The sequence below is a fragment of the Ambystoma mexicanum genome, chromosome 7q (assembly GCF_040938575.1).
Source record: "Ambystoma mexicanum isolate Mex_15411 chromosome 7q, UKY_AmexF1_1, whole genome shotgun sequence".
In the NCBI taxonomy this organism is placed as follows: Eukaryota; Metazoa; Chordata; class Amphibia; order Caudata; family Ambystomatidae; genus Ambystoma; species Ambystoma mexicanum.
The window spans coordinates 1,030,281,978-1,030,298,246 of NC_090941.1; the positions used below are offsets into that span (position 1 = coordinate 1,030,281,978).

The following is a 16,269-nucleotide window of genomic DNA, read 5'->3' on the forward strand; positions in this document are numbered from 1 at the left end:
AGACATCTTGAGTTGGACCATGTCCAGTGTGAAGTACTCTGCCAGTCCTCGCATTGAGGTTACCTTTACTGCACATTGTGCTACTTTTAGGGATTCGTTTATAGTGGGAAAATAAAAGGTACACGCATTGTACAGAATTACAGAATGATGCAAGCTAAGAGCCAGTACTTGTAAAAGTTCCCATCCCTCACCCTCGCCAAGTTGAAAGCTTTGTTTCTGCATTTTTGTAATACAATTAGTGTAACTATGCAGCACTTTCAGTGGGTTCATCCTTAGTTTCTTTTCCTTCAGACCATTGGGCTATTTTGCACTGATAGGACAGAGGAGACTAGAGCATTTATTTGACCGGTCGAAACAGTCAGGAATTTGAAAAAACTAGACACTTGTCCTACCCCCCAACAAGAACAATATCAATTTGTCTTCTTATTTAGTGCTTAATGACAGACCCCCCGCAATTCTAAGCGCGGTTATAACAGGCATTTCCTATGACCCTAATTAATGGTACTCAATTTATCGACCACAGAACAATGAAGGGCCAAGTCGGCCCGGACATGGGATAAGGAATTGCTTACACCATGTGAGGCGAGCACCAAATGCGCAACCAGTCTACTCGGTTGTGTGTCTTTTTATAGACTAGAACCTGCTTGATGGGTATCTTTGTCAACCCCAACTGCTCGCCCCCTATTATTCACTCTGAGCAATTGCATATTGCTGGACCACTCATCTCCCAAAACTGACTTTCTCCACCTCTGCCCCTTTACCTGATACCCAATACCCTCCAAAGGCAGCTTACGAAGTCCAACTCACAAGCGAAATCCTTTTCTCGACCACCTCGCACCCACTGCTTCGAAGAAATGATGCCAAAGAACAGAGAGCAAAAACACAATCTACACTCTGCGCAAATTGGACGACTTCTACTCGATAGTTAGTCATAAACTACTCAAACAAAAATAGGCTAAAGTTGCACAAGCGCCTGATGCTCCAGATGGATGCTGAAGTGGTTAACTGCTCTGAAAGCAAGCGATGAGGAGTTTTTGGCTCCTAATTAATACCGTTGAGTCATCCCAGGTACACCTTCCAATAAATCCCAAAGCCGAATCAACCTGGACCTCACTTTTTGCAAAACTGTATGCTATCCCTGCAACTTCTAGCCAGCCCCATCTTTTGCTCTTTCTTGGGAACTTCGTTTCCAGTATGAAGACATCCACGACATAGTAACGAAGGCCAATCCTTTGCGAGCCCGCAGCCCTTACAGATTAGCTATGGCCACTGTCCAGGGAAATTCAAAGTTGTGGTCATCCCTTTCATGTAAACTCTTCAAATGTATCATTCAAACTCAAGCAACCCCTAAATCTTGGAAGCATTGCCACCCGGTCCCTATTTTAAAAAAAGGAAACCGGGAGGATATACAAAATTAGAGGCGATAACGACGCATCAAGCAAAATCTTTTCAGCATTAATAATGAGACACTTTGTAGATTGGTTGGTCTCATCAAACTCCGGAGATCTGAACCAAGCATGTTTTCAAAAGAGCATGGGTCCTTCTTTAAACGATTTCATTTTAACCACATTACACCAAAAAGCTTCCTTGCGGCATTCACCCTTATATTTAGCCCTTTTCGACGTGACGCGTTCGATAAAGTGAACAGATTTAAATTGTGGGATGAATGGAGTATGGCTGCTTGCCCTCACGCATTCATTAACATTATCAGACACATCCACACAGACACTTGCTAGAATCCATCTGTATGCTAAAACGTACCATGTCTAGTCTGGTGTCCACTTTTTCAAGCCTACGTCAGGGCTGTATGTTGGTCCCGGCCTTATTTAACTTTTTGATCTATGATCTTTGCAAATCCCTTTCCTAAATGTCCGACATTTCCGCCCAAATTGGGACATTTCCATTTGTGGCGGAAGAGTCTAAGAATTCACAAGGTTGCAACACGTTTAGAATTGTGGTGGTTGCCATGACAGTTTGCCTCCTGTAAGGAAAACATTCATTTCAATACCGGAAGTGGCCTGCCCTCTGTATGAGAAACTCTTGCACAGATTGGGGCCTGTTCATTTGTAAAGCTCAACCTCAAAGTGCTACAGATCTGAAAAAAAACCACAGGCAAAGAGACGCAAGACAGAGGTAGGCCCAGAGAGATAGCGGGAGAGAGTAAGATATGAAGACAGAGCACGAAAATGAGGAGACGTGAAATAAAAGGAGACAGGTAAAGAGAAATTGAGTATCAATTTTGCTAAATGTTTTATTTAAATTTGTATTACTTTCATATGTATTATCACGCGAGAGAAAGTAATCAGGGGGAGGGCACAAGAGGCAGCTCAAGAGAGAGAGCACTAGAGTGAGAAGAGCATGCGAGCAAGAGGGAATACGAGAAAGAAGATGGTGAGAAAAGGAGGGAAAGAAACAGAAGGATATGTGGGTGAAGGAGAGAAATTGAGAAAGCAGTGAATGCATGAGAGAAAGCAGTACAGAGCAACAGAAAGAGAGGGAAAGAAAGTTAAGGAGATACCCGGAAAATAGCTGGAGGTGCAGAACCCCAGAATCTGGCAGGGGGCCTCAGCCGGCATAACTTACCTTCCCGTCCGTCACCTGGCAGAGGCAGAGGCAGAGGACGCATAACAGGGGACCTTTCATCTCCAAGCGGCTCCACAGACATGTGCCGGGCTGCGGGAGAGCGGGAGAGCAACATGGTTATTCATTCATCGTTTACTCACTGTTATCTGTATTCATGAAAACAACAGATTTGTACTCTGCAAAGTTCTTTTTCTTCAGGAGCGCCGCCTAGATTCTATGTCAAGACGGAGGCGAGCATTAAGCTTTCATCTTCTTTATTCTCTACTCTCCAGCAGTTTCAACAAATATAAACCTTTGTAAAACTTTCATTTAAAATGTAACTTTTTTTTTTGTTTTTTTTTTCCAAGAAAAACTTCAAGTCCCATCATTCCTGTAGTCCCATAGTCTCTGGCCATGTGACCTAGTCCTTCCTGTTCTCCTGTCCTTCCTCTTCTTTTCCTGCTCTCCATGAGATAAGTAACCTTTTTCATATGCTCCAGTCTTGGGGTACTAGCTTTAATGTTTTAGCGTGGTTATTTATACTTCTAGTCAATTCTTTCATATCTAGAGCGCACGTGCAGTGCAGCATGACATTTCTATGTTTAGATTCAGGATTTCGTTGCGAGGTACTCTGCAGCCTCATGCCGCACTATCGGCACCGCAGGGGACAGCAGATTTCCCCTCGGAAAGATCCATTCAGCCTGCAGCGCGTCTTTGTGCTGGGAGCGGGCAGGCACCCACCCTTGGGGAGGTGGGGCCAGACGAGAGCGGGGAAACCCTGAGTTTCCTTATCGCTCGTGCGTCATCCGCATCGCGAGCGGGAACCTCCACTCGCGGCAGAGCCTATGAGCTCCAGCCCCCACCCTTGGGGGGGCGGAGTCAATCATCAGCGCAGCGCGCAAGTAGAGGGAATTCCCTCAATTGAATCAAAGCGAAACGCTCAAGGAAAAGGAGCCCCCACCCTCGGGTAAGCGGGGCCTATCACGGGAAATTCTGTGGAGACAGATTTTGGAGCAGTTGTACCGATCGCTTCGTGACTTAGCAGTAATAAGCTCCAAATTCATCATATTTAGCTGATTTCAGCTTTAAAGACACTTCTGAGTGTAAAATCAACACGAGGGACAGTGCAAGAGTCCCAAGAAAGTACTGCACAACCCACACTTTGTACAGATAAGGTGCAGCCTCACAGAGGGGATCAGTGGACGTGCCACTACACCTTTTTAAGGTATCTAAGGCACCTGACAGCACTATAATGTCTCATTTCGAATGGAGTGAGGAGGAACAGGAGGCAGTATCCCATGAGGACCTGGCCTACAGCTTTAAGGAAGTGCTGGGGGATTCACTGACAGAGGCAGTGGCTCAGGGAATTAGGCCCCTCAGGAAAGACTCCAAACCATCGAGCAATTCCTAAGCCAGAAACACTTAAGCACCGAAGAAAGCATGTCCACTAGGGTCTCAGCAAAGGGCCCAAGGGGTGTAACAAGGCCCGGAAGAGCGAAGACTCTTCTGACCCCCCGGGCCAAACTGAAGGGGCAGGATCAAAGGCCCCAGAGGCTCATGGCGCTTTCAGCAAACTAAGGGAAGCGTTCATGAAGAAATCACAGGTGCCGAGCCTCGAGACCCCCTACCCAGGGGACGACAATATGGGCAATATAGAGGAAGGTTTCCCCGAAGAGGAAATACAAGAATCCCCAAACTCCTCTCAAGAGGAAGCAGATAATGAAGAAGACGAGGAATGCCAACCTCCTCCTAAGAAGAGGCTCAGAAAGCTGAACAACCTAGAAGAGGATGAGACCTCTGATATGTTCCAGCCTGAGGAGATAAGAAATCCCAGATCATCAGAATGGGTACCCTCACCGAGGGTTACGAAATACATGACGCAAAGACTGCGTAAAGCATTAGAGAAGGAAGTAAGACAGAGGATGAGAGCAGAGTGTCTGAGACCGGACTTGACGGGCAAGGTGGCGGAAGCCCCGGAATGCGACCCGAAAATGCTCTCCTTCGTCGCTAAATCGAACAGAGATCCCAGGAAAGGAATAGACCGTTCCTGGAAAAGCTGCCAGGAAAAGATCCTGGACATAGCCGGTCCGCTAGCGAAAATTATGGACCTGGCGGAACGGGCTAAGGACACGGGTGAGGAGGTGGACCCAGGAGTCCTAGCAAACTGGGCGCAGAGGGCCGTATGCCTTTTAGGCAACGCGAATTGCGCGGTTTCATCCGAGCGCAGAAGAGGCCTTCTGCTTAAAATCGACAAGAAACTAGGAGATCTCTCTTCCTATGAAGCATGCGAGGCAGCGCAAGGACTCTTGCTAGGTGACACATTTGGCAAGGAAATGGGGAGGTTCGTGGGAACATATGCCTCCCTAGAAAAGGCGCAAGCGTCTATGAAGAAGATCTTTCCCGAGAGAGTTTTTGGTGGGACCGGTCGGTTCAGAGGCCGAGCGACCGGTCGCTCTCAAGCATTCAGAAGGCCTCAGGGAAACCGAAAAACTACTGGGAGAACAGACAACCTGACTCATTCTTCCCACCGAGAGGTCGATTCCCGAGAGGGAGGAGAGGCAGAGGACAGGGAAGAGGACACAATTTCCCCACAGGTAAGTTTGCGTATACCCACTGGTTGGGGGGAGAACAGAGAGGTTTTAGGAAAACTGGCGATCGCTTTCCAACGACGCCTGGATCCTTCAGACAGTGAAAGACATGCACATAGAGTTCACAGGGACCCCTACTCAAAGCAAAACACCCCGTCCTTTAGCCGCGTCACAGACAGAGAAGGAGCTATTATACGCAGAACTGCAAAAACTGGCAGAGAAGCGAGCGATGGAGCAATGCGAGTCATTCCCAAAATTTGTGAGCAACATGTTTTTGGTCCATCGGAAGGACAAAGTAAGACCTGTAATAAATCTAAAGGACATGAACAGATGGGTAGTCTACAATCATTTCAAGATGGAAGGGACCCATCAGCTCAGGGATACACTCAGGCAAGACGACTGGCTAGTGAGGATAGATTTGAAAGATGCATACCTGACGATACCAGTCCACAAAGAGTTTCGCCCCTTCCTGGCATTCGACTGCGACGGGCAATTATGGCAATTTGCCACAATGCCTTTTGGGTTAGCGTCAGCGCCGTGGGCTTTCACGAAGATCATGAAGCCAGTAACAGCGGCGATCAGGGAGAAGGGGATTCGTATGATTATATATCTGGACGATATCCTACTGATGGCCAGCTGCAAGGAAACGCTCCGTTATCAAGCCGACTGGGTGGTGAAGCTCCTGATGTCTCTGGGATTCCTAGTGAACCACGAGAAATCGGAGATGAAACCAGCCAGGAGATTAGAATTCCTAGGGTTCATCTTAGATACCAGGACAGCAACTCTAGAGCTTCCAAGCAGGAAGATCAGAGACATAAAAAGAGAACTGAGAACTTGCCTCAGCAAGACAGTCATATCCCTCCACACCATAGCAAGAGTGGTAGGCTTATTAGCAGCCTCGATACAAGCGATCTTTCCAGGTCCGCTGCATTATCGAGCTCTGCAGAGACTAAAAATACGACACTTACAACAGGGCTTGCATTACCACCACTTAGTTCACATCGATCAGGAGTCCAGGGCGCAACTACAGTGGTGGTTGGCGAACATGGAAGCTTGGAACGGAAGAGCCATTTTCGGCGACCGTCCAGACTTGGTAATAGAGTCCGATGCCAGCCGAGCAGGCTGGGGAGCCCAATGCGGAGATCTGCAGACAGGAGGGAGGTGGAGCGCGGAAGAACTCTGGCTACACATCAACTGTCTGGAACTTTTAGCCGGATCTTTTGCGATCAAGGCTTTTACCAAAGGGAAAGTGAATTGCTGTATTCTGCTGAAAATGGACAACATTTCAGCAGTCAAGTACATAAATCATTTAGGCGGGACGAGATCCAAATTACTGGCAGAGATAGCCAAAGACTTTTGGCACACCTGTCTGGAATCAGGGATTTCAGTAATAGCCGAGTACCTTCCAGCATCGTTGAATGTGATAGCGGACTGGAACTGCAGATACCTCTCGGACTCCAGCGATTGGATGCTGGAGCGGAGCATATTTCGACAGCTGGAAGTACTGTGGGGACCGATTCACACAGATCTGTTTGCGTCCAGACTGAACGCACAGAAAGAGAGGTTTTTCAGCTGGAGATTAGACCCAGCAGCAGCAGGGGCCGATGTACAATGGAGCAGCTAGATCATATTCTCCACCCATTAACAGCACGTATTATAATAAAAAGGTTATTTCGCCAAAGAGGAGGAAAGAAAGTACATTTTGTAACCGTCAGGCAGGTTGTTTCTGCAAGGCAGCCTCTAGCAGCCTTGGGACTTGAGCCATCAGCATCATCACTGTGTACTTCTCGGGGGGGGGGGGGCTGTTTATGCCCATTTCTGAGGCATCATAGCATTCCACAGCCCCGCGATCGCTTGGCTTGGGTGTTCATCTGGAGGCCAGTCTGTATGCCAATCAGTAGGCCAGTCTCTTAGGCAAGTCTTTAGGCCAGTCTGTTTGTATCGGATGAATTTCAAAGAAAAAAAAATAAAGTGCAGAATCAGAAATGGAACATGTAACAAAAGCAATCCAGAATTTTCTGACAGACATGAAGGTGAAAATAACAGGATCTAGTCACCACACTTCTGACTTATGTGATGAGGACGCATCCACCAGGATACGTGAGATCATGGCCTGGGCAACTAGAGTAGGGCAGAAGCTTAACGCTACCAGCCAAAAGTAGGGAGACCAGCTTCCTTCATGGTTTGCAGCTGCAAAACCCGTACACAAGTACCACTTCCACCATCACTACTTGGAATGTTTAATGATTTTTGAACCATCCATTGGTCCACGTCATCCAGGCAATCTCAAATTCTATATATGCCAGTCACATCACCTATGTCACGTTCCAATCTGGGAAAGACCTGCGTGTCATCCTTATACATGTAAAACGAAAGGCCATATGAATGAACAAGGTCATCAAGAGGCTTCATATGTAAATTGAAAAGCAGAGGCTCCAGGGAAGAAGTCTGAGGTACCCAGCAGGTCAATTTAACAGGTGACTCGAAACCTGTCAAAGCCAAACCCTGTACGATCCTCCAGAAAAGATCTGAGCCAACTCCAGACTTGATCCTTGACACCAAAGCAATGGACCGCCAAGCAGGGACATAAAAGATGCTCACTTTTTTACCCTCTTTGGGGTACCCATACCAACATGTTTTCCCTTCAGTTTTTTCCTCTAGATCCATGTTTTGACAATCTCTTTTACCTCATCAAAACCTCAGGGAACTTATGTTTATGTTTATTATTTGATAATGCGCTCCAAACCCAGGGCTAGCCGGGTGCAGCAGGTACAAGATTACTTAAGGTTGCATACAGAGGATACAAATAGCTGATGCAATACAAGTCATGTTACCATATTTACAGTACATATATACAAAAGCACAAGATAGTGGTACCTCACAACCCACAGAGGGCAGTGAGATGGTCTGCAGTCCAGATTTCAGAAGTATCAAGGCAGTTGTATGCAGTGATCCAGGGCCTAGTGCAAGGGTTCAGTTTGTTAGTTGTCGCTGGTCCAGATCCAACTTTTCACCTTACATCGAAATCTGGAGTAGGATAGATTAGCTCTCAATGCAATAGGAAGTGCATTCCAAGCTTGGGCAGCTCTGACAGGGAAGCTAGCTCCACCCGCTTTTGTTTGCCTAAATCTAGGAGTTTCTAGTAGGAAATGGTTAGAGGCTCTGGTGTGGTGACTGGAGGATTTTCTGGTCAGTCTGGCCGAGATATAAGGAGGTGGAGTATTGTTCAGTCCTTTATGGGTGAGAGATAGCGTCTTGAGAAGAACTCTGTCACTGATTTTTAACCAATGATGGTCTTTCCTGATCTTAGAGATGTGCGCTCTGTGGGGTATGTCCAAGGCTGCTCTAAGAGCATTATTTTGCAATATTTGCATTTTGTTTATGACAGTTTTATCGGCGACCGCGTAGAGGGCGTTACAGTAGTCCAACTTAGACATTACTAATGCGTTAGCTAATGTGATGCAATTGGTTTTGGAGAGGTAGGGTCTGCAGGTCCTGATTAATTTACAGGTGTACGCTGTAGTGGAAGCCAAGGTGTTAACTTGTTTTTTGAGAGATAAGGTGGAGGCGAGGCAGAAACCTAGTGTTTTTACCTCAGTTGCCACCTTAATTATATTGCCATCTATGTTGAAGGCGAGATAGTTGGGACTGAGTTTTTTAAGGTTAGAGTTGGAACCCAGGATCAGTATCTCTGTTTTGTTGTCATTTAGCCACAGGCCGTGGGAGGCCATCCATGCCTGAATGAGGAGGTAAATCTTGTTTACTGTAGCTGTGTCTTTGACAAAGTTGCCAGATAGTGGTATGAGGATCTGCGTATCATCCGCGTAATTAGTATAAGTTACCCCCAGTCTGTCAAGTTTGTCGAAGAGTGGCTTAGTGAAGATATTGTACATTGTGGGGGAGACACATGAACCTTGTGGGACACCACAGGTGATATGTATTGGGTCCGCTGAAGCTAAGGGGGAGAACACTCTCATCGTACGGTTGGCTAGGAAGGATTGTACCCAGGCTATAGCTTCACTTGAGAAATGGGCGGCAGACGCTAGATGGTTGCATAACACTGCGTCATCCACCAGGTCAAAAGCCGCCGATAGGTCAAGGAGGAGGAGCATAGCTGTTTTACCTTTATCCTTCAACTCGTCGATTTGTGTCTTGAGGTCAATGAAGGCTGTTTCAGTACCATGTAGTGGTCTGAATCCAGATTGTCGCGATCCTAGTAGTTGGTTTAACTCCAGATAGTTTGGAATCTGGAGGTAGGCTACTCAGTCGATAATTTTAAGGATAAATGGGACCGTGGTATAGGCCTATAATTAGTGGGGATGGCTGGGTCAAGGGTCTGTTTTTTGAGGAGAGGCAATACTCAAGATTCCTTAAGGTTTGTGGGTACAGTACTAGAATTAAAGGAAGCGTTGATTAATTTAGAGATGAAGGGTGCTAAATCTCTAGCTGCGACCTTAATAACTTGTGCAGGGCAGCTGTTGCCTTGGCAGTTCGATGGTTTCAGGGATAATATAACCTTTTCAGTTTCTCGAATGGATATGTTGGTAAACCTGAATGGTTTGCAATTACTTTGTGTAGTTGTACTTTGTGTATCTGTCAGGAGGGTGGTCTGTGTTACAGTAGAGCTCAAGGAGGCTTTTTTCTTTGCAATTTTGGATGGTAGGGTTGTGATTTTATTTGCTAAGGCATTTTGGATGCTAGTGCACCATAGTTTGTCCTTAGGGACATTGTCTATGGGAGCAATTGGGTTTTCCATTTCTCGGAGAATGGGGAAGAGTTCTTTGGAATTGGAGTTAGCTTTACTGATTCTCTCATTAAAAGTGTCTTTTTTAGTTTGGATGATTTCCTTCTTGTATTTTTTGGAAAAGTTGGCAAGTAAGGTTTTATTCTCAGCTGAAGGTGTGTGCCTCCAGATAGCTTGGAGTTTGCGTTTTTGGATACGTAGTTCTTTGATGTGAGGGGTGAACGATGAGTTGAGATGAGACTCTCGTTTACTTTTACGAAGATTGATAGGGGCTATCATGTCCAAAGCTTTGGTCATAGAATTGTTGAATGTCTCAACTAGCATGTTTGGGTCAGAGTTAGTAGTGCTGGCGGTGAGGGCTGGAAGGAGTAGTGGTAGTAGTCTTTCAGCAGTGATATCTTTTTTACATCTCGTAGGCATAGGAGGTACTATTTGAGTGGTATTTAGTTTAGGAGGCTCTATGGTGGCTGAGAAGCATATGAGGTGGTGGTCAGTCCAGGTTTGTGGTAAAATATTAGAAATGGTAGTGTCGCAGTTAAGGTTGGCTATCCAGTCTAAAGTATGTCCTTTTATATGTGTGGGGGCTAAGACTTTTTGGGTAAGACCATGATCGACTAAGATTGCTTGGATGGAATGGGCCTGTTTATCCTCAACATCATTGAATCCCAAGTTAAAGTCACCTAGTAATAGGAGCTGGGTGGAATCTTTGATGCTATTAGTGAGGAGGCTGGATAAGCCTTCCTCAAATTTACCTAGTGGGCCTGGTGGTCTGTACACTAGAAGAACGGTTAGTGTGCTATTATTAGGGATGGGTATTTTAGCAGAGAGAAGTTCGCACGATGTAATTGCTGGCGGTGGGGTGAGTCTTACAGCTAGCTTTGTTTTGGCAATGATGGCTAGGCCGCCTCCTCTGGAGTTAGGCCGATCAACTCTTAGTATATTGTAGTTGTCTGGTATGGCAATCATGAGTGCGGGACCTGCGGCATCATGGAGCCATGTCTCAGTGACAGCAAGAAGATCTAAGTTATCCATAGCGAGGATGTCAGCAATTTCCGTGTTGTGTGCTATGAGGGACCTTGCATTGATAAGGGCTCCTGATAAGGTGGGAGTTGTAGTTGTGCCTTGGAAGAGTCTAGGACTGGGGTGGTTTGGTTTCTTCTGTTTGTAGTGCGAGCTGATTTGTAATTGAGGACACTTTACAGCCGCTAAGGCAAGAGGGTTGGGGTTAGTGGCAGTTGGAATGGATATAAGGCCTGATAGACTAGTTCTTTTGTTTTTGAGGTCGTAGAGTCGAGGCAACCTTATTCTAAGTCGTGAGTTTCTCTCTTGCAAGTTGCAAGGTGTACAGTTGGTGAGGGCCATTATTATGGTGATAGTTTGAATGGTCAAGGCTAGGGACCAGGGTGTGTATAAAAGGCAAGTCTTAGTAGTGCGCATGTTGGGCGGAAATAGTACCTAGGTTTGACAAACCCGGTAGGGACTAAAATGCAAATATGCTACCGCAGTGGCACCTAGATTTGACAATCCTATTCAGGACTAGAATGCATACAGGCACTAATTCAAATGCATAACCAAGGACACCTAGATTCAGATTTAGCAGTGAGAGCCAGAAAAGGCGCTTATTCAAATGCATAAACAAGGACACCTAGATTCAGATTTAGCAGTGAGAGCCAGAAAGGCGCTAATTCAAATGCATAAACAAGGACATCTAGATGCAGATTTAGCAGTAAGAGCCAGAAAGGCGCTAATTCAAATGCATGGCAGTAGTACCAGAGTGTAAAGACATAGTTAGTAAGAGAATAGTAGGCTAAAGGACAGTAGTGAAGCAGTCAATTATACATTTTGGCTAGCCCAAGTGAGCATTTGACTCATTCAAAACTAGAAAAGATGATCTGGTTGATACACCATATAGGCTGTCATTATTTGTCATATATAAAGTGCATACATGATGCAATGTGAGAGCCCAACAAGGTCAGACAACTGTGAAGCCAGGCAGCAGTGCACAAGTGCAAAAGTCTAACACACGGGCAGCAGAAAAGTGTCTTTTAAATAGTTGCATGCAGCAATGTGAACAACAATCTGACGGAATAAACAGCACAACAAAGGTTGCAATGAGGGTTTGACCATAAGCACTGGTGAGCTGCTTACCCTAATATATGAGCATGCATGAACAAAATGTTACAGGTGGGTCCCAGGAGGAGCAGGGGTCCTGGCACTCGGCACTTTCCGGCTCCTGACAGGCTCTTGACAGGGGGAAGCCTTGGGAGGTGTGCCTTAGGTGGTGGGCCGGCTTAGACGCCTGACGCCTTATCCTCTCGCAGTGCAGAATTTCAGTTACCCGACAAACATTCGGGCCATGAACTCTTAGGGACTTTGAGAGACTCCGTTTTATGATCCAAAGAGAATCCTATTAACTATACGGCAGCACCTAGCAGCCTGTGATCAATGGCGGACCCTGTTACAGGGTTGGTGTGCCCGGGCAGGCGCTGTGACCTAAATGAGCCGCCTCTTTAGCTGGCCAAGAAGGTGACTAAACGCCAGGCAAACTCTGTGTGCGTCAGTTAGTTCTGCATTCTGGTTTAGCCCCTTCCGGAATCTGGGGTAGATCAGTTGGGCAGAACACTCACTGAAACACAGATGCTTAGACTGTGCAAAGCAGGACAGCTTTAATACTGGGTACTCCAACCTGTTTATTTTGGCAATCTCCTTTGACAAGGCTATGATAGTGCCTCCCCGTTAGGGTAAATGGCGTGCAAGCACTTGTGCATAAGGAGGTGCCCACAGCTCTCTATGTTCCTTATACGAATCACAGATTACATCTAGCAATTGTTGATACTGTGAGGAGCGTGCAACTGGCTTCTGAATTTTCTGTAAAGCTGTATGTTTTATGCAGTACTTCTGTTATGCACTCTGTCGTTATGCATGTGCCAACGGAAATGACTGAATGAGACAGAATGGACATGGCAGCATTCCGCTTGCAAAGCTGTTGCAGGGACACTGGAGCATCTTGGAAACACTTGGGAATAGGGGGAGGGTGAGATTGAGTGAGCTCCCATGACTGGATTGGCAGAATAGGATGGGTGCACAGAGACTGGCCAGACACAGCAAAGCATAAATAAGTAAGACAAGCTCAACCCTGAAACAGTTTCACCAATCCTGAATGACCTTGTGGCACACCTGTTCCTCCCAAGGACATCACTTCTGACAAAATGCAAGGTAGACCTCTATAGTAGCTGGGTCTGTGTGTAAGAGAAGTCACATTCATCAGGGAAAAACCCTTTAAAGACAAAAGAACAATCATCTTACTTGGAAGACACATTTGAAATATTGCCAAAATTAAATGATGAAAAAGGTGATTCTAAAAACAGTAAGGTACTCTTTCTTCCGACTGCCCCATCTTTCTACATTCACGATCTGCTCCACACATTAACCCGTTAACTCGGAAGGCTATCTCTTAACCTCTTCCTTTGCTCCCACCAATCTTCTAAACTCCAACCCACGACCAGCTCACTGCTTCCCACCGTGCCCACCAGAGGCATGGCTATAGGGGGGCTATAGCCCCCGATCTTTTGCTTGTAGCCCCGGATAGAAGCTCAGAGGCTACAAGCAAAAGGCTAGCTAGCCCTGAGTCCCGACATTATGGAAGACCCAGAACTTTTACAAACCTAGCAACAACCCTGGTCCCCACCCCGCTCTACAACATTCTGCCACTATATCCTACTGGATGTCTTGTTTCTGTGCCCTACAAAGTAATTTTCTTGATCACTCTTGTTATATTATATATTACAACCTTTCTTTCAAATTAGAAAAAGAAAATTGCTCCCAAAATACCCTCTCGAAAAAGACTGATGTTTGAACACAGATCATTGCAGAAAGCAATGATCTCACTGAGCTATCTGATCAGATATCTAGACAATGGGGGTCATTACAACCCTGGCGGTAAGGGGTTAACAGCGCCGGTAAAGGTGCCGGAGCCGTCAACCCCTTACCGCCTCATTACGAGTTCTGCTCGCGGGACCCGCTAAGGACGCCAGGCCTTAGCGGGTCCCGCGAGCATTCCGGGCCGTTGTTAGCATGCTCACCATTCCCATTGAGCCCTATGGGAGCTCGAATGGGAATGAGGATGTACCGTGTCCGGGTTCCTTGAATGAGGAATTACCGGGCCCTCCAAGGTCGGGATGGCCCGGTAATTCCTCATTCAAGGAACCCGGTCCTGCTACCCGGTAAGGGGGTAGCCATGCCGCTAATAGCGGCATGGTTACTTCCTACCTCTGCAGCAATATTGCTAGAATTAAGTTATATTGTTTGGGAAACACTTTTTGATATTTCGCATTTTTCATCTTTTTCTAATGGGTTCCCAATGTCCTCATTTTGCCTTTTTTGTAGTATGCTTTTGTTTCAGTGGTTAGCTCATACCTACGGAGTATGCAGTGTGCATCCTTGCATTTGTCCAGGTCTACAACATTGTGTGATGTATACAGGGTAAATATATCTGCAGTATAGCCACTTTCATATTTTTGTTGTTGTGTCTATAGTGTTTTGCAGAACACATTTATTGCAGCAGCAGCATCTATGGCATAGCATAATATAGTATCCGGGCAGTGTGCACGGGATGTGATGAAGAGCGGTGGGAGCATGCAATACCCGTCATTGCATTGGTTACCCGTCAAAGAACGCGTCATATTCAAAACACTGTCCCTCACCCACAAATGCATCCACCACACAGCACCTCAATCCCTGTCCCAGAGATTCTCCAGACCACTCACAGAAAGACCAATCAGAACCCCATACACCAACCTACTTTTAGTACCTAAGGTCACTAAAGCAGGGGCGGGAGACTCCAGTTTCCCCTTCATCGTTGCAACTCAGTGGAACTCCCTTCCACCCAACCTAAGGGGGATCTCATCCCACTTAGCCTTGCAAAAAGAAATCAAAACACGGCTGTTCATCTGAAATCTCCTAGCAGCGACCCATAGGACTCCAAATGTGTTCAAATGTCCTTCATGTATCACTTCCTCCACTGCTTCCTACCCACATAACTTTGTCTTGTATATACTATGCCAAACATGTAACCTGCTCCAAACTTGCCACGCCTCTTGTAACCAGTAGCAAATATGTAACCTGTAACCAAGTTATTCTTTCGTAAAAGCGCCTCGATGCCCCTGGGCTGCCAGTGCGCTTTATAAATAAATAAATAGATAATGCAGGACAGGGTATCCTGTGGTTTTTTCGACATTATATAGGGGTTGTGGGTTAAGGAGTTAAAAGGGATGGGTGGCTGACGGAAAAATGACATGGAATCCAGGACAGCACAGACCTCTCACATTGTTTTTATGTAATATTTATAGTTTTAGACACATTTAGATAAAGGGATATTACCGGAGTCACACAATGGTGTTATATACACAATTTGCTGTATAGGCTCCTTACAAATGTCAAACAAATAAATAAAATAAGTGCTGAAGCAGAGATTATCACTGTGTCTCAAAGTTCCAAAGACAGCAACGTAGCCGCTAAACCACATCTCCACCTCTCAAATACCTTATAGCATTCTGTTTCAGAGCCTGACGTGTAACAAAAGAGTAAATCACTAACATGTCTAACTGAGGGCCAGGCGGGCCGCATTACGTGTCCCACATGAGATGGAAGAAAATCAAGCAAACTGTGGGGTGGGTATACCTTTATAACAAAGAGGGGTGGGGTTTCAAGTAGAAGAAAGAGAAGAGAGACTAGTTAGGGGTGCCTCTCCTTCTTCTTTGGTTTTATGGAAAGGGTGGCAATGATGCCTGCCTCTGGAGGGCTCCGTCCTCATTACAGGAGGACCGCGACTATGATGACGTAAGAGAAGACAATGATTCCTTTTTCATGGCCCGCTTCCTCCTGCTACACTTTACACCTTTCTTCCGCACCTGCAGAGATCTCAAGATTCTGCGTGGGAGAAGCTCACCTAGAATCCAGTAATGTTCTTCTTTTCAGACCAGCACTCATGCCTTTATAATGGGAAAATTAACAAGGATGAAAAGGAAACAAGCAATAGCAAAACCAGTTAGCATGGCTTTGTAAATTCAGAGGGGAGGAATTTTCTGTGAGTCTTCCAGTGCCAACAAAAGATGAACCCCTACATTTGCAAAGACCTATTGCTAATGCTGAATACCCAGCCCTTCAAGAAATGGTTCCTCCCGAACACCTAGGTCCACATACCCTCCACACCCTCCCTAACATTAGACTGAGTGATCTGCCCCCAGCCTCTTTCCTCCCCTGAGTGCTTGTAGATCCCTTGCTTGACCCCCGCCCCTCCCTTGTTAGATCCCCGCTCCCTTGTATCTCTCCGATTCCCTCACCTGTCCTACCCCCTTGACTTGCAAAGCGCTCCGT

General features: G+C 46.1%; 1 protein-coding gene across 2 annotated transcripts in view; it reads right to left on the reverse strand.

Annotated features, from left to right (window-relative positions):
• The window catches only part of LOC138528556 (ecto-ADP-ribosyltransferase 5-like), a 92,204-nt gene that overhangs the window by 59,877 nt on the left and 16,058 nt on the right, over positions 1-16,269 (reverse strand). For both annotated transcript variants that reach the window (XM_069640322.1, XM_069640321.1), the window contains exon 2: positions 2,584-2,673. In XM_069640322.1, the coding sequence (XP_069496423.1) occupies positions 2,584-2,643 (60 nt within the window). In that variant the 5' untranslated portion in view covers positions 2,644-2,673. The remainder of the gene's footprint in view (positions 1-2,583; positions 2,674-16,269) is intronic.